We start from the raw sequence: 19,126 nt of genomic DNA, 5'->3' as shown, positions 1-19,126 counted from the left end.
ACCTAAATAAGCAGCTTCCCCGTACTAGTTATGCCTACTAGTAAATATAATTATTGGGATCTAGGGAGTCAGACCTGGAATTAGGAGAGGGAGGGGGTTCCGTACCCACGGAACCTAATCCTAAGGTCAAAAAAATATAGTCGGGGCCAAAAAAAGATTGTCAAAACATACGTTACAGTTTTATACCTACTATTTAAATCTTAAAACAATACAATTTATTATCCCACAAGCGCAATGGCTGTCGCACCAGTGTTCGAAGGTAGTCCTCCAATTTGACATTACTTAGTAATAACTAATACTTACTGTATTCTGCACTCAGAATAAAAAAATGTTTTACAGCGCCATCTATGCTCAATAACCGTTCACAACTGGAATCGCCATGGAGATAAAATTATATATCGTATTGTAAAGCCACCATAGATGGCACTATAATCAAAGTACGAAACATTATAAAAACGTAGTAATGAAATCACCCAATCAATAAAAAAACAGCAGCACTGATTGGAAATACATTTCAAAGGAATTCAGAAACAATTATGTAGATAATTCATAACGATCCTCTTCTGGTTTCAAATCCTGCTAGTTTTTGTACTGGTACTATCAAATTACTTGATTGGATGCATTTAAATATTTTACACACAGTCTGGATGTTTTAATGAAGTTATTTGTTACAGTTGGACGATGCGACGCTGCAGGTATTTAAAGACGGCGACTACGGGCCCTATCTCGACTTGGACTCTACGCTCGGAGAACAAGATGAAGAATTGGAAGGGCTCCAAGACAAGTATGTATCATTTTACAGTTTATTGTCTAATTAATTACATGATTTTCTTTACATTATTGTACTTCACCAATCTATTTTCTTCGCCCTGTATACCTAGTATGTTATGTCTGTTATCTAGAAATGGGATGAAAATACAGCCCAAGTCAAAATGTATCCCCGTTCCAAACCATCTCTATATTATTTCTCGCTATTGTTATATTTTATCCCCTCTAGTACTATAGCAGCAGTCTCAAGATGTTAACTGAAGGATCCGTTGTATGGGTGGAATGCATATTGCATAACGATTCAAATAATATTTGTATAACTGAATGTATCGTGACGTGTCACGTAGAGAAAATGTACCTAGTACAAAAAAATATATTTTTAAAATTGATAATTCCTAAATACAAATCCAATTCAAAGCAATAAAACTCATTTTAAAACGCAAAAAGCGTGCCATGTTTACACAAACAACGTAATCACATCCGCAAGTAACAGGCAATCACAACTGCAGGACGCAAATCATATTACGGAACGATTTAAACAAATCTGGCGTCAGGGGTTCAAGGACCCCACTCTTGTTAGTAGTTAGGCAGCACTTCCCGTGCTCCCTACCATCTATAATATTATTAATGAAAAAATAACTCATCTGTCTGTTCCGCTTTTAAAGTTAAACCAATTTCAATAAAAAAAAAAAATATGAATTTTGTACGTAAACTTTAAATAGGGACGTAGGCTATTTTTATGCTAAAAAAAATTATGTACTACACAAGCGGGGCCATGCTTTATATTAAGCAAAACTAGTATCAATTTGATTTGACTATAGATCACGATAAAACTTTTTTCGAATAGTCAGAAAATAAGTAAGGTCGCAGGATGTCGCTGGATACTGCAGGTTTACAAACAGGTAAGTCTGCAAACCTTAGACGAGGACCTTTCTTCAGCAGTAGACGCCCTGTGACTGATGAATTAATTCAATACCACGTTTATTTCATGACAATTCATTTAATTATTTTTTACCAGACATCAAGGCACTGTGAGCTCATTCTGCGTAGATCGGACCGTCAACAGCAAAAAAAAATTTATAATTGTAAAATATACCTAGATACTTAGATATTATAACTTTAACTTTTCGGATGACTAACAGCTCAGTCCGCCCCGTGACCACGAAGGATGCAGTCTCCGAAACGTCGGGAGAAAATTATAATATAAAATACTGCGATAAAATTTAAAAATAGTTTTATTTCAATAATTATAGTGTGGTTATTGAAACACCAAGATCTTTAAATACATACTTAACTGGACGGTGAAAATATTCTATTTACAATACACAAATGATCAGAAATTCGCCGTTATATTTTTAATAAGTAATTTCAAAATTATATCTGAGTACTATGAAACTGATTCTACGAAACTACATACTTTAATTATTTTTTCTATACCAAGCACAGGAGTAAAGTTTAACACCTACCTCTTTATGAAATTATTAAAAACACGAAAATTTCAATGTTGAAAGGTTCATCATACTAAGTAAATTGAGTTATATTAATAAACTTCAGTTTAAACAGACTTATTGTATCGATCAGCCTTGTTTTAAAAAATCCTGAAATACTTAAATGTGTCAATTAGGGTTAAGTAATGTACAATTTTAAGATATTATAGAGAATTTAGGCACGTTTTTACAGTATATAACTCACAACAAGTACTTCTAAAGTTAATATAGTGAATAAAGAAGGGGACCGAGGATTATTGGATTTTATGATGATTGACGCACCAACACTGCAGTTGCGCGGTAAGGTAACGTTTGCAGCAGGAATCAAATACTCCAAGAAAACTATTATCAACTGCTTCTTGCACAGTATTGTTTACTAGTTTGTTTTAATACCAGACTTTTATGCGTAAAACAATATGATTTTTTATTTTCATGTTGGAACTTTATAATAGGCTTCAAAACATACTGACGCCACCTGCATCTAATTTTTGGGCGTTACACTTACCCAGAAATAAACATATAGCGTGGTTTGTCTTTTGAAATAACATAATATTTTGTACTAAAAACTTTGTTATTAAATATGGAATTGTAAAATAAGGTTAATAAATATTTTGCATCATTTTAACAAAATTCCAGGAAACGAGTGTTTTTATTTATTTGTTTGCCATGATTAGGGCTCGTCTCGCAGCTGGAATAAGGCTGGAAAGGTCGTCGCACCATTTTCCAACAGTTCTAAAATAGATCAGAGCCGAATTAGACTCATGTAAATTTATTTGGGTTACTGTTACACTGGTAACCGGGTAAAATATCTGGGCTCGCGGTTTCTCATGCGGTACCCTTTTAATCATTCCAATACGTGCCTGTCTGTTCTGCGATTTCGTAGTAAAGCGACTTATTTTATAATATAGTGTGGAAAGTATGAAAATCTATATACACGAGCGAAACCGTGAGTGTTCTGCGTAATAAGAGGTTTTTTGGTGCAAGTTACAATCGGTACGAAGACTAACTCGTGACAAAAAGTGCAAACACACTTAAACAATGAACTTATACCGCGCATTTGTTACACGGGCTGCTTGTTATAATGTTCGGATTTTTCGCGTAACGCAGTTTTCTTTGAGTTCGTAAAATAATTTTAGTATTTTTTTGAGTAATTATTATAAAACTCGTTCAATTGAGCTCATCGCCGCCACAGTCTCTGACCGACTGCGCAACGAAGCACAGGCGCCATAGTAAACTCTTGTATTTATAGTTTAACATTTCATTATCCCTCGAGAGTGTATGTGAATAAATTATACAAACATAAGTAATTATAACAAATAAACATAATTCAATTAAATCAATAATTTAAATTATGATGATTATTGGCAACATTAAGTGAATTCAACTTATTTGTATTTTATAAAATCAGTTTATCTACAATAAAGCAATCAATAATTCGCAACGCCCTGTATATACATGGAGGGGAAAATGGATCGCAATGGGATGGGAGACGAAAACTTCACACGGTGTACCTCTAGCAGAGAGGTCGGGAGGGTCTCGCGCGAGCTGCTACGCATCGCTTCCGTGGACTCCGGCCTTGCCGACGACGAGGACACCGAGCGTGTCGCAGACACAAACCTGGATTCCGACGAGTGCTTATCCGATGATGTGGAGTTCCACGATGCTGAGGAGTTGGAAGTGGATGAGTGAGTTAGGCAGTGGTTTGGTTATATACGTCGCAGTTCGGTTATGTAGATTTTTTTGTAATTTGTAGTACATAAGTTCATACGGCCAAGTGTAGGTATTATGTGTGTTGTAATATATACTAAGTTACACGATGACTTAAGAATATGATTTCTGGAATTGTTAGTCCTTAACGACTTCCTCACAAAAATCTTATGAATAAGCGAACTTAAAAAAAAAACAATATCCGAGTTAGTAATAATTATCTAAATAACATTTTAAACAAATGCTATAAAATATCTATTACGTTTATTCAATATGTATTGTATTAAAGGAATGCTAAATATATTAATAAGACAGTTATTTTTTGTATTTTTAACACTGTTTTGTGGATTATTACGAAACGAACGATTACGAAAACGAGGTTTTACTTATTATTGTAACTGAATCGTATTTTTTTAATCTACTCATTCCCTATGTCATAAAATTGTATATCTAATTTAAAACCAAAATAGCGTGTGTGTCTAAAATTTATTGCACAAAATAAGGTTTCAAATATTTGTGCAGAAACACCGCAAGTATGTTTACCAATAAGTTAAAACGTTTCTTAAAACTTAATTCTCCAATCTCATATACATTCTAAGTGCAACTGATTTCCTCCAAAACTTGATATGTCGATTACATCCATCTAGCCCAAATAAAGATATCCTGGTGTAATTGACCAATCGATTGTTATTCTAAATACAATTTTATATAACCAGCCAGGGAACAGTAATAATTATTAGCTAAATTAAACGATGTATAATTGTAGACTAAATTAATTTAGTTCATACGTTCAATATTTTAATCCATGAAACAACTTCTTATAGTATATATTTTACATTACCCTTAATTTTTATTTTATTTGTTACAGTCGCAAAAATGCTCTCGTCCTACGAACGCAGTTGTCCGTACGAGTCCACGCTATTATCGGTAAGTTGACTACTGCATCAGGGGCGAAGGGTCCATACAACCCGATTCTCGCCGGCTTCCCTTTTATAATATATACAAGCATACTATATAAATAAATGAAATTATTAATGAACAAATAATTTACTTCAACAAAATTAATGTAAAAAAATATATTTAATTATTGATCTAAGATGTTAGTAAATTTTTGGGATGTTGTTTCATATTATTACCTAACAATACATCGATTATTACCTAACGGATTAATAATAATAATGGAAACTATGTGTTCAAAGTTACGCTTTGAGAGTGATATATGTGGGATAATTTTAAGGCGCACTTACGTATTTTATTATAACAATTATATAAATAGAAAAGGTGTAGGTAGAGCCTTAGGTTCTAATACTATAAGAATAAAGTATGTGCCTAGATATTTCAATAGTTCTTTCCGATATATATTTCTGGCTAAAGCGGAGTGTAAATAGAAAAACGACTATTATGAAGTGACTTTGTTTATTTCTTGTTTAGATATTAATTACAAATCCTAGTAGCGTTTATAGTCGCAATAGTTTATGTTAACATTTAAACTATAATTCAAAATAGATTTCAGTCTTTTAAAAACATATTATTGCTATTTTTAGTGTCGGGTTGCCTTTCGAAAAATTTCACCCTTACTCGCTGCAGAAAAGTTGAATTTCTTAATTCCTTTACAGAAATAGAAATAAAATTCAATTAATAAATTATAGGGTAATGTGCCGAAGATTCCCAATATGGCTCATCACCCATAATTGTGTTTTGTTTTGGTAATGCAAAAACACAATACAATTTTCAGTTAGTTCATTTATTGTCAAATTTTATTTAATTAATGATTCCTTTATCTTTTTGAATAATTCAAATGTTTCGATATGAGATAAAGGAATTATTTTTTATAATAACCTATTAAAAGATACATTTGTTGAATCACTAAAACAGTGTGATTAACGCTAACCTGTATTTTTAATTCATAATTATCATTTTCAGAACGGCTGTTACACTCCCAAGGGCGCGAACTTCGAAGGGCTCTCTTTTCCCTCAAACAAATACTACAATCAGACAAGGACTTGGTGCATGAGTTTGTGGCTAACAAAGGCCTGGACTGCCTCATGCAAGTCAGCAGTATGGCCGACCATAACTACTTGGACTACATTCTCAGGGCCCTTGGACAGGTAAGACAAGAAAATAACTTTTTTTTTAAATCGTTTAGTGCCAGACGTAGGTACATGAAGGCTATATTAAGTACGGATGTGCCAAGTGTTATTACTTAATGTAAAGCTAATAAGTAATAACAATTATGATGACACTATAAATGTTATTTTGATTTTTAGGCACTATTGTAGATCAATTACTTTTTACACAATATTTAACATTTAAGTAGAGCGCCGTCGAGCTGATAAAAAAAATAGAACAAACATATACAGCGCTCTGCCATTGAAGAAAAAAGTAGTAAAAATTCAAAAATACTATTTATAACGTGCTTTATAAAAACCTTCATTAGTATTTCTTTTTCTATTTGTCGCAGATTCTTCTTTACGTTGACGGAATGCACGGCGTCATGGGCCACAAACGCTGCATCCAATGGCTGTACTCTCTAATCTCAAGCAAATTCAGACACGTAGTCAAAACTGCTCTCAAGTTGCTTCTAGTGTTCGTCGAATACACAGAAAAGAATTGCCTTCTACTCATAGATGCCATTGTCGCCGTAGACGGTGCTAATGGCCGACAATCTTGGTACAATGTTATGAAGATACTACAAGACTTTGATGCATCAGATACTGAACTCTTAATATATGCTACAACACTCATAAACAGATGTCTGAATAATGTACCGGATAGGGACACGTATTATGACCAAGTGGACGCTCTGCAAGACCAGGGTATGGACGACATCATCCAGTTATACATGTCGAAGCAAGGCACGGATTTGGACCTGTTGCGTCAGTTGCAGATTTTCGAAGCCGTCTTATTGTATGAAGATGGTGATGAGAGTGGCACTGCGCTTAAGTAAGTACAATTATTTAAAATTTGTTGTGATTAATCTGTAATATAGGTTAAATAATACTATCGAGGTAAATTAATGTAAAACAATAATATTTCGTAAAATATTTCAGACAATTGGATGAATCTGTTGTCACGTCAGTGCGTCGTAGAAGTCTGAATTTAAACACATCCGAAAGAAGAAAATCAAAAAAACATCAAATAAAGGAGAAAGGTTAGTGGACCTTTATTAACTTTACCTTCTTTTGTTTGTTTTTGAATGTTTAGATTTGTTTTCTTTTTGCATGATAACATACGAAAATCATTCCTTTGAATTTTAATGCTTCTGCCATCTTATTTTTTACATAATTTTTTAGTAATTCATTAAACGTTTTGAAATAATATCGTGCCCTTTTCACTAACAACAGCAAAACCACCAGTTATCACTCATCCAGAACCTGAAATTAAAATCTCAAATAACCATCGATCTCAGTTCCTACCATCGATCATGGATAACAAAGAAAATAAAGAATTAAGCACAGCATTGCGAAGACGACGGGATAGATTCGCAAGGCAGGCACACCACATTATACAACAGCAGGAAATGATGAACAGCAATGGCAACTATAATGGAATGTTCTCTAATGGTACTTATACAAGTACTAATGGGACTTATTCTAGTACTAATGGTACTTATACTAGTACTAATGGGAATTTTACTGGGACTAACGTCAACTACACGAACACTAATGGTAACTTTACTACTACCAACGGTAATTGCAATGGAAATTACACACCAGTTAAAAGTTACACAAACAATATTGGTAATCATAATTGCACCAACCACTACAGCATTGGAGTCAATGGTCATCAAGAAGAAGAAGATTCCTATTTAAATGGAAAGAAGAACCTGCATTTGGCTGATGTTTTAAAGAATGGTTTGTTCATTTACTAACACACTAATTAGAAAGTTTACATTTCACGCTTTCGTATTGTTTTTTAATTGCTTATTGAATCATTCATTATTCAATTTATGTTATGCTGCTTTTAAAAATAGAATCACGATTTTTGAATCTGATAAAAGTAATGATGAATACTTGTTTATAACAGGAAATCAAAAATACACAGCCGGACTAAAACAAAGGATTCAAAATGGGACCCTTGGCCATAGCGTTAGTGCTGCGGATGCTTTAGCAGTTATACGACAGAAACAGCTAGAAACAACTCCAGAAACCAAAGACGATCGAGGTATTATAGCCAATAGAGAGCATAGTATCAAAGATCTAGCACAGAGGTTGACCAGTCCTGTAAGCCCTACCACGGAAGATAAACCATTAAGGGTATCGGAGATGACTGGAATAGTGTCTAAAGCCAAAGAAGAATTAGCTAAATCTCAATCAAAAGGTATGTACTTCTAATGTAGAGAAAAAAAAACTATAGAGCATTCTCTAGCAGTTTATTAAACTCCGTCCTTGAACGGTATATTTCTTTATTTTACAGAAGTAATTAAAAATCCAGCTATAGAGAAATCACCAAAAGTGCACGAGATAAAAGTATCAGAAAATGATCTGCACTGGGAAGAATTAAAAAAAGGGTGCCTGCACAGAGAATTCCATTTGTGTGATCTCGATTTTTCTGATCTTCGATTTGATTCAGATGACGATGTGTCATCACCAACTGTCAATGCGGCTCTTGGTCCACCACCTCCGCCTCCTGGATTATTTCCTCCAGTCACAGCTCCCCCGCCGCTGCCTGGCTGTTTTCCTACATTATCCAAAAATCCCCCTGCACCTCCTCCAAATACTTTATCGTCTGAACTATCAAACGATTCTGACAGCTCTACCATAAAGAAAAACAAGAAAACAGTGAAACTGTTTTGGAAAGAAATACAAGAGAACCCGGTACCCGCGCCGATCAGGACTAAAGTCGGTGGTTTCATATGGGATGATTTGCCTAATGTTAGCTTGGACACAGCTATGTTGGAACACCTATTTGAATCCAGAACTAACGATCTGATAATTAAGGTTTGTACATCTATATTCTCAATTTAATATTCAAAACAATTACATATAGCGTATTAACATATTTTTTCCTTTTCATGACTTCGTCGTTCGCATTGACAAATTGTTGCTCGTCTATAGGAGGTGAGTATTAAAATAATTATTAATATTGCATTAACGAAATTAATTGTATATTAATTTTACAATTTGCTAAGCGTGCAATCTTTTGCAGAAACTTATGGAACCTAAACGGAACTTGATTCTTGATACAAAGAGATCTAACGCTATAAACATTGCCATGAAGAAGCTACCAACCCCGCAGACCATAAAGGCCGCCATCATGAAAATGGATGCGACAGTTATCGGAAGAGATGTCGTTGAAAAACTTCTCACCATGCTTCCTACAGAAGAGGAAAAAATCAAAATTCAAGAAGCTCAGGTAAATCAGTCTATATGCATGTTCCCATGGCCCGAAATGTTCAAGGAAAAAATATACTTAAAATACAGTTTATCACATACTGCATCACTAAATCAGTAATTCCTATTATTTATTTTTGTATATTACTTTTATTTATTATAAGTACTTTTATTATTGTGATTGTTTTAGTATGCCAATCCAGACCTGCCACTCGGAAGCGCCGAACAGTTCCTTTTAACACTGGCATCTATAAACGAATTGTCGTCGCGTCTGAAGCTTTGGGCCTTCAAGTTCGATTTTGATGCTTCAGAAGTAAGAATATTTATAACAACATATATTTCATACTTGTTAGCAGTTGCTCAATGCTCAAGCCACAAAGATTTCAATATGAATTGCTTATTTCTAATACTTTAAAGAATGTTATTGTATAGCTTACTTATATTATATGTGGAAAAGTTGATCATTGTTTTAATTATTTTGTTATAAATCAACTAAGCAAACTGACGACATAAAAATAATTACAGAAAGACATAGCAGAACCACTGATGGACTTAAAGCAAGGCATAGAGCTTTTGAAGGTAAACAAAACTTTCAAAGTGATCCTGTCGACCCTGAGGTCTGTGGGAAGCTTCCTGAACGGTAGCCACGTGAAGGGTTTCAGGCTGGAATACCTGTCGAAAGTCATGGAAGTCAAGGACACAGTTCACAAACATCCGCTCCTATATCACATATGCGAAATGATCATAGAAAAGTTCCCGGATAGCACCGACTTTTTCAGTGAAGTTAGTATTTATTATTCGAAATATAAACTATCTAGATTTGTAATTATTTATTTATAATATTACGTATTATTTTGAAGTCTATTTTGATAAATCTACTATCAAACTGTAATTACAGAAGATATTTAAATAAATAGCATGTTCTCTATTTGTATGCTTAATGTATCTATATAGGTCGGTCCAGTAATCCGGGCATCAAAAGTAGACTTCGACGTACTGAGCACCAATCTCAACAAACTGGAAGCCGATTGCAAAGCGTCTTGGGATCACATGAAAAGAATCGCCAAACACGACGGCTCGCAAATATTCAAGACGAAAATAAACGATTTCGTCACCGATGCCGCTGAGAGAATTATATTACTGTCCGTTATTAAAAAGAGGGTGATGAGCAGGTAATGTATGTAAAATAGGATATAGAATCAGAACGCCCAAGTATTATTTGACAGCACTTATTTTGATCCTTAGCCGTACGTAATTAATTTAACAATTATTTTAATGTGATTAATGGTATCAAAATACTATAAATTGGTTATGAACTTTATCGTCTGATGCGCTTATGAATTAGATATCTCGTGCTTTGATTACCGCATTTTATGCGCGGAATGGTAAAGTATAATTAAAATAAGATTAAATATTTTATGCTGTAATACAAAACACTACACTGAACAGTACACAATACATTTTCACGAGCAAAGCGAACTTTACTTATATTTATTGCAAATGCGAAAGCAGGTGGCTTTTTGTAATCATTACACATTAAAGATAGTAGAAGATGGTTGTTTATTTGTTGCAGATACCGCAAGTTCCTATTATACCTGGGAGTGCCTCCCGCTGACATTTCAAAGAATAAGCCTTCAGAGTTCCTGAAGGTGATCGCAGAATTCGCTCTGGAGTATCGCACCACGCGAGAGAGAGTTCTGCAGCAGTTAGAGAAGAGAGCCAACCACCGAGAGAGGAACAAGACTAGGGGAAAAATGATAATTGATGTGAGTTCGAAGGAAACTCTATGGCAAAAAAACAGTAGTTGTTAGTCACATTATTTTTATATGTGTAATCCAATAAAAAAAATCTCGTTCACTGCCATATATATGTAGTAGAGCAGCGGCACTGTAGTTTGTATCAGTGAATCAATTTAACAATTTTCACATTCGGTTCGGTATTCAGATTACGCCTACAAACAAACTCGAAAACTTTATATCTTTTTAACATCAGTGTTTATTGTTCCTTATTTGCAAGATTTAATGAAGTTTTTGAATGTAAAGTACCTGATAATATAGTATATGAAAGAGATCATTTTCTAAAATCTGCTTCATCATTTTTGTATTAGACTAGGTAATAAACTTATTCGGATGATGGTATATTTTTTTTGCATGTTGTCAGCTAATCATATATTATATATCCTCAGATGGGTAATTACTCAAGTAAGAATGGAGACCATACAGCAGACAGTGCACTGAAGGAGCTTCTGAAGACAGACCCCGACACAGACAGCCTTACCGAAGGAAGACGCAAGTCTCAAATATCTACTAACAAATTGCTTGTCAAGTACGTTTAATAGCAAACCTGCCTTATATATTATAATTTTATTCAATAGTATCCGTCTAAAAGTTTCTTTGAATTCTTCTTTTAAATTTCTCGGAATATTTATCAAATTATTTTAGACAAATCCATAATCAAATCTCAATGTGTGTAATAAATCATTATTATATATTGCAGTGGCGACCTATCGGCTGATGACGAAATCATTGAGAGCCTGGTGAAATCAGCAATGTCTGCGAGACGGCCGATAACCCGAGAGCGAAGGAAGAACAGGATCTCCGACAAGAAAAGCTGTAAGCATTTCATTATTTATAAGATGCGACCAGTATCATTACAAAAAATTATCATGTAATAAAATATTGATGTTGATAATTTCTTTAAGTCTATGACATCGATATTCTTTACCTCTGGCACGGCTTGCGGGTCACTTTTGGTAATAAAATCTTTTGGAAAAGATCATACCTAATTTTTTTCTTCATCATATTTTATAATTCCTGCTACAGCTCTTTTCTGTGCTCTGCTGATATGAAATGTATATATATCTAGCTCAGCGAATCAACCATTTTTTCGAATATTAAAAACTCAAATTATTTTTTATAATGCATGCGATTTGATTTGCAGGGAACAGGACTCTCGACGGTCATCAGTCGTGGCCTGGCCGTGAGAACAATACAGGGTAAGTATATATTTGTTGGGTGATTTACCCATAATTCTTTTTTACTTTTTATTAAACTATACTGTGCCAACTCCTAATCATACCATTGCACAAAAAAAAACAGTTTAACACTCCATCATGAGAATCTTTACACTTTCCTCGTTCACCTTTACTGGAAATAATTCAGACTTAGAAAAGGCTAAGAACACAAAACCTAACTTCCAAAGAATTACACTCCTAGCTCTAACGATCATACTAAATAATCTAATGTTTATATTTATTTAGGTACGTAATAAATAGGGCTTTCACACATTGTACAATACAAAGGTAGTAAGTACCTAAGCTATTTATAAATAATATAATGTTTGCATTTAATTAAGCATTTCTTTTTTCAGATCTACTACTGAGATCCAGCACAGATAGTGGACCATATTAAATATAATGATAATTACTTATATTATTATGATCTAATTATGTGGTACCTATTGAATTTAATATTTTTAATCACTCTCACATTATCAGTAGCAAATTACTTATTTTTACATTCTTCTATCATTTAATATAACTGTGCTCACAATTCGTGTGCGTGGACCTAAACCTATTGGAGCCTGAGAAGTTTTAAAGTAAATTGTAAATACCCTAAACTTTTATATTTTTTCCGATATCGGATTTGGAAGGAACAAAACCTATATTGCGCGCATAGCTATATTCTGGCCGCATATAAAAACTATGCGAAAGTCCATTTACTAGTTTCGGAAGAGTACGGTAACAAACACACAGAAAATATCTAAAACACGCTGATCTGTTTTCTATTAACTGTTCCTCCCTCAGTCTTTTTCTTCTTTATTATTTTTCTTTAATTTACAAATACACTGGATTTTGCTGTTTTATTATATATACAAAGTCTTACTTACTTTCTTATAATGTACAGACTAGTGTACCGCCCCGGACACGGTACTATTTATTATACTCACAGATAGATACAGACTTCTTATTCTAATGTTAATCTATCTTTCTTGCACTTTTATGGTTAGGTAATAAAATGTGTAAGAGAGTAAAAAAAATATGCAATTAGTGTAATTTGACAAAATTTAGGCACTAGTCATAGTCATAACACATGATATCTATGTAGATATCTCACCGGTATAATTTGCAAAGAGAAAATTGGAATATAAACAGCTTTCATATTTTAAAATTTATATGTACTTATAACAATAATACATGAATGTAACTTGAAAATTCTATTTGCGTGTGTCGACAGACTCACTTATTTTTTTCGAAATATCCATTTAATATTTCCGTTTTCTTTTATTATTTGTCGAATTAATACTAATAGCAATAAAATAACGTTGTCTAGTATTCTTTAAATATTGTAATAATACAGATAGAAATAAAATAGTCTTTAAAATATTCCCATTCAATTTATTTAATATCATCATTATAACAGAAACGCATTTTGAGAAATTGCATTTTATTATTCCATTGTGAGAGTGATAAATATAATAACGTATAATGTTGTCGGTTCCTTAAAAAATCCTTGCGAAAAAATGTCTGATTAGATAATGAATAATAATAGAAAAGTATTTGCGTAAATTTCCTGCCATGTATAATGTGAGGCAGGGTAGGTATAAGGAAAATTTTTGGCATTAGTGCAATAAAATTCCCTGATAATCATGTCCTTAGAAGCTAATGAGTCACTATTATATTAACTAAGAAAAATTCTCTACGAAGTATTTTGGATATTACCGTAACCTATGAACATAGAGTAGTAGGTACCTTCTTACTGCTAAATTATACCACGATAATTATTTATGTCTCATTATGTTATTGTATTTTGTATTTATGTAAATAGTTCGTGTAAATAACTCTTGATTGGTTTTTTTACAACGTTGTATTTGGTAATACAGAGATCAGGAATCTAAGCGTAAAATTAATTTAAATAGAAATGGCGACATAAGTTCAATATAAATGTCGCAAATTTGCAAAAGAATATTGATATTATTATGAATTATCCCTACATTAAGAACTATCACATGGGCTATCTTGTATTGTTAAACATAACGAAACATTAATTAAATTTACGTGTACAAGAATAATCTTTGACGCGCTTCTAGATAATGTAGCAATAATTTATCATAATATTATGTGACGAGTCAACATTCACTGTTTTTAATGATTTATGTACGTTTAAAATTGGATTAAGTAACTGTAGATATAATAAAATAGATCTACATAAACTCAAACTGGATATGAAATTTGCCGTGGCTAAAGAACGTAATGTTATTTATCTAATACATAATTATTTATCTCATTGATGTTTAAGTTAGTAATCCAAATTAAGTAGCTACCTAAGCAGACTAGAGCTTTCTAATACGAGATACAAACATATCGATCCCATGATTTAATCATTTACAACGTGAAAAATGTAATAAGAACAAACTACCTAGATATGGCTAAGTCTTGAACTATTTAATCATCAAACATAAATTAATTGTCTTGTAATGATTGCTATAAGTGCTCACCTCCGTGTTGTAATAGAATTTGACTATTAATTCCATATAATCAATTTAAATAAATGTGTACTACCTAAACTAGCGTTTTATTTCTATTACTTAAGTATGTCTTATGGTGAAACGAATAAAATTTTTGGATCAATATAATATGCACATACAATAATAGACCTAATGTCATAAATACTTATGATATTCATATTGTTGAACCACCTTATATAAATGTCGACAACTAATTGTTAATAAGTCTTTCTACAATCTGACTATTGAATAAGTTTCCTTAAAATGCAGAAAAGCACTTGGGTCGAGTTGCGTCACAGAAAATGAATTTAAATAAAAGTATTATATAATCATATGACGGTTTTTTATACACTGCCAAGAGCTAAACCTTCTGATGATAAGTGGTCATCCAAGCCCTTAGAGGTCATCAGTGCTAAGAAATTTGTATAAACAACTCTGGTCAATATTGATTTCGTTGCCCTTGATTTGAGAATGGTTTGTAATACTTTTATGCCAGCAATCCACAAAATGATGATTCCTTCCTAGCAGAATTTCATGACGGCCAATCTCAACGGATATTAGTCAGGTACGCTGGAAATACTATAGAACACAAGCGAGCGCGCAAGACACTGGGTGCACTGTTTCTTTCCTCTCTCAATCCTACAAGACAGCAATCCCACATGACCTAAGAGAGATCAGGCGCAGGACCAACAGCTTTACATTTTGTCCGAGGCACGGGGTATCACACCACCAGCTTCCTGACCCCGAGACCTGCGAGGCTGCGACTAATTAACCTTTAGGAGGAAAAACCCAATCACAATTAATTTTGTGATCCAACCCGGGATTCGAACTCAGAACCTCAGCGCGCTTGTCAAACCAGAACCGTGTAAACTTACAACTACGCTACCGAGGCTATGGTATGCATAAGTATGAGAAATAAATAACTTAATTCTGAAATATCATATTTTTATTGACAATTATTACTAATTGTTTTGTTTTATTTATTTATTTGCACTTCATATACAAAAATTGTATATAGGCGGACTTAATGCCTTAGGCATTCTCTCCCAGTCATCCTTTTAATGGGTTAATAACATAGGAATCGAAAAAAAAAACATATTTATAAAATAAAATAAGTAAGTATAGTTTGTATACATCATACTATAGAGAAACAAGTTTAAGGGACAGTCGCTTTTTAAAAATCAGCAGTTATCTGCTGATATTGTGTTCGTCCCAGCTACCCTGAAGCCTTTTACATCACTTTTAGATCCTGGTGATAGCGCTCTGCCAGTTCGTCACTATAATCACCCAGATAAAATTATGATGCTTGATTTGATTAGGTGGAAGTATGACTTTTTCTCTACCTAACAATGGCTCGTTTATAACATTAACTTTATCAACATACGGGAAATTCATACACTGAATACGATTTTAACTAGAGAAGTACCTAACGCAAATATTATGCGTATTCTGAAGACCTTAACTATAAGTACCTACCTTTTTTTAGTAGCACGGCAAAATGACTTCACTGCAACCTGATGGTAATCGCGATGCCGTCCCGATAAAGTATCGAATGGCAATAGGGCGCCTACTCGCGAAATCGATATTCGATATATCGGGACATTTGTCGTGTCGAAGCCTCCTCTCAGTAACATCGTTTTTAGTATCGTAACGATCACCGAACGAACGATGGATATTCGACATTATCCTATCCTGGACGTCTACTCCCATTGATGCCATTCGACATAAACGTGCCCACCTACGAAGATGCTTCTTTACACTACGCCGATTAAACACCCAGATTATAAGAAGGAGGTAATACGCGCCAAATATAAAATACGCCAAAATCTAAAAACCAGAATCAAATTAGTACTTTATGAGTATACTAGCTTTTGCCTGCGGCTCCACCCGCGTTATAAAGTTTTTCGGGCTAAAGTTTTCCGTTATAAAAATCACGCATTTATTTTCCCGGGAGCCTATGTTCTTCCCAGAGTCTCAAACTGTCTCCATACCAAATTTCATCTTAATACGTTTGGGTAGTTTTTGAGTTTAACACGTTCAGGCAGACAGATGCAGCGGGGGATTCTGTTTTATAATATATTTTTGTAGAACTTTTTAAGAGGAACTATCCCGTCATACATAATTATTGCATAACTTTAACCGTTTACGCACCGCACGCAACTCTCAAAACTAATAAATTTTCCGCGTTTTTGCAACGTATTTCACTACTGCTCCGCTCCTATTAATCATAGCGTGATGATATATAGCCTATAGCACTCCAGGAACAAAGGGCTATCCAACACAAAAATATTTTTTCAGTTCGAACGGATAGTTCCTGAGATTAGCCATTACTGCTCCACTCCTATTGGGTATCGCGTAATGATATATAGCCTATAGCACTCCACGAACAAAGGGCTATCCGACACAAAAAGATTTTTTCAGTTTGAACCGGTAGTTCCTGAGATTAGCGAGTTCAAACAAACAAACAAACTCTTCAGCTTTATATAATAGCATAGATTTAAAAAAATAGGGACTTGAAACCGTAGAAATCTGTAGAGATATTAACAACAAAAATATTTCCTTTCGTTGAGCTAACTCGGTCAAGGTTTTAAGGTTGTATTTACAATTAGGGTCAGGGGGTCCTATTCTATCTACGGGCGTATATTCTTGAAATAGAACGCCCATAATTGCAAAAATACGGAATCGCCTTTATTTATGGAATGGGGGATAAACTCAGAGAGGGATACAGAAAATAAAGGTGCGAAAAAATTAAGTTACCCATTGGAGATATACTTTCTAACCTTCACCAATCAAGTGATATTTTCACAAAATAAATACAATTACATATGCTATAATTAAACCCCGTTTTCAATTATAACGCGTTTTCCCTAGTGGATACTAGATTTCACTAAATGCCTTATCATACCATCAGTAATATACTACTATGCTGAGATATTACTACGTAAGGAACAGTAAGAGATCGTCTAAACATAAAATATTTAGTCCATTGAAATGTTACATTTTTTAGGCCTTACCTTGCGTTTTTTAGAGGACGCAATTTTATTTTTTTGAAGTGTAGGGGGGGTCAGTCTAAAGCTAAAACCAAGTTTGTGGGGTCGCCACCCTTGTCCCACGGCCGCCATCTTGAAAATAGGGGTTGAAATGGTTTTTACGATGTATCTCTTAAACTATTTATCTGACAAAAAAATTGTATAAACATTTTTTGTAGCAAATTAAATTCTCTACAACTTTGGTCTAGTAACTTTTGTCGTAGAACTATAAATAAAAAGTTATAAGCGAAAATGTTAAGAAATTCAATGTTAAGCAATGTCCATTGCAACGTCATCAGAACGTGTGTTTATAAGGTTCATAATACTTTTTGTACTCTCATTAATACCCAAATACCCAAGGGACCATTAGGGAACAAAAGAACATCTGCCTGCTATTATTATTATTATTTCTAACCTCTTATTGTAAGAATAGCTGATAATATTGTGTTGAAGTTGTCGTTCAACTTATATCTTTTAGTTGTGCTACATATTTCTGTACGTGCGGATGTATTTTATTCTGTTTTTAATTGTGAAGACGATTTCGAATGATTTTAGACACGATTTTAACTTGAGTGAAAACTACTTTTTTTTATTAGCTTTTTGACTTTTAAAAGTCTTTAAAGCACAGCACAACTAAAAGATATAAGTTGAACGACAACTTCAACACAATATTATCAGCTATTCTTACAATAAGAGAGGTTAGAAATAATAATAATAATAGCAGGCAGATGTTCTTTTGTTTCCTAATGGTCCCTTGGGTATTTGGGTATTAATGAGAGTACAAAAAGTATTATGAACCTTATAAACACACGTTCTGATGACGTTGCAATGGACATTGCTTAACATTGAATTTCTTAACATTTTCGCTTATTACTTTTTTATTTATAGTTCTACGACAATAGTTACTAGACCAAAGTTGTAGAGAATTTAATTTGCAACAAAAATTTTTATACATTTTTTGTCAGATAAATAGTTTAAGAGATACATCGTAAAACCATTTCAACCCCTATTTTCAAGATGGCGGCCGTGGGACAAGGGTGGCGACCCCACAAACTTGGTTTTAGCTTTAGACTGACCCCCTACACTTCAAAAAAATAAAATTGCGTCCTCTAAAAAACGCAACCCCAAATGTAACTTTTCAATGGACTAATTGGAAAGAAATGCGATCGAAAACAAAAAAATATAGAGTTACAGACGTCAAAGGTAAAATAACGGTGAACGAACATTACTGGCTTGAATAGTAATTTTTTGCGGGTTCAACAAAAAAAAGTGTTGTCACCATTCCGGCAGGTGGACG

The 19,126-nt window shown here is 33.7% G+C and overlaps 1 protein-coding gene across 2 annotated transcripts in view; it reads left to right on the top strand.

Annotated features, from left to right (window-relative positions):
* The window catches only part of LOC115455732, an 81,413-nt gene extending 66,553 nt beyond the window's left edge, over positions 1–14,860 (top strand). The window contains exons 5-21 of one of the 2 annotated variants that reach the window (XM_030184402.2): positions 675–784; positions 4,831–4,889; positions 5,886–6,070; positions 6,424–6,905; positions 7,013–7,113; positions 7,307–7,816; positions 7,989–8,282; positions 8,379–8,903; positions 9,109–9,317; positions 9,486–9,608; positions 9,821–10,078; positions 10,250–10,467; positions 10,869–11,061; positions 11,481–11,620; positions 11,792–11,907; positions 12,236–12,290; positions 12,665–14,860. In XM_030184402.2, coding sequence (XP_030040262.2) covers positions 675–784; positions 4,831–4,889; positions 5,886–6,070; positions 6,424–6,905; positions 7,013–7,113; positions 7,307–7,816; positions 7,989–8,282; positions 8,379–8,903; positions 9,109–9,317; positions 9,486–9,608; positions 9,821–10,078; positions 10,250–10,467; positions 10,869–11,061; positions 11,481–11,620; positions 11,792–11,907; positions 12,236–12,290; positions 12,665–12,692 — 3,606 coding nt within the window. In that variant the 3' untranslated portion in view covers positions 12,693–14,860. The remainder of the gene's footprint in view (positions 1–674; positions 785–4,830; positions 4,890–5,885; positions 6,071–6,423; positions 6,906–7,012; positions 7,114–7,306; positions 7,817–7,988; positions 8,283–8,378; positions 8,904–9,108; positions 9,318–9,485; positions 9,609–9,820; positions 10,079–10,249; positions 10,468–10,868; positions 11,062–11,480; positions 11,621–11,791; positions 11,908–12,235; positions 12,291–12,664) is intronic. The other variant, XM_030184403.2, reaches the window with a different exon arrangement.
* Positions 14,861–19,126: the final 4,266 nt, after the last annotated feature.

This window comes from Manduca sexta, chromosome 27 (genome assembly GCF_014839805.1).
Source record: "Manduca sexta isolate Smith_Timp_Sample1 chromosome 27, JHU_Msex_v1.0, whole genome shotgun sequence".
Classification (NCBI taxonomy): domain Eukaryota; kingdom Metazoa; phylum Arthropoda; class Insecta; order Lepidoptera; family Sphingidae; genus Manduca; species Manduca sexta.
Note: the sequence above shows the minus strand (reverse complement) of the source record. Positions and strands in the feature narration are given on the sequence as shown.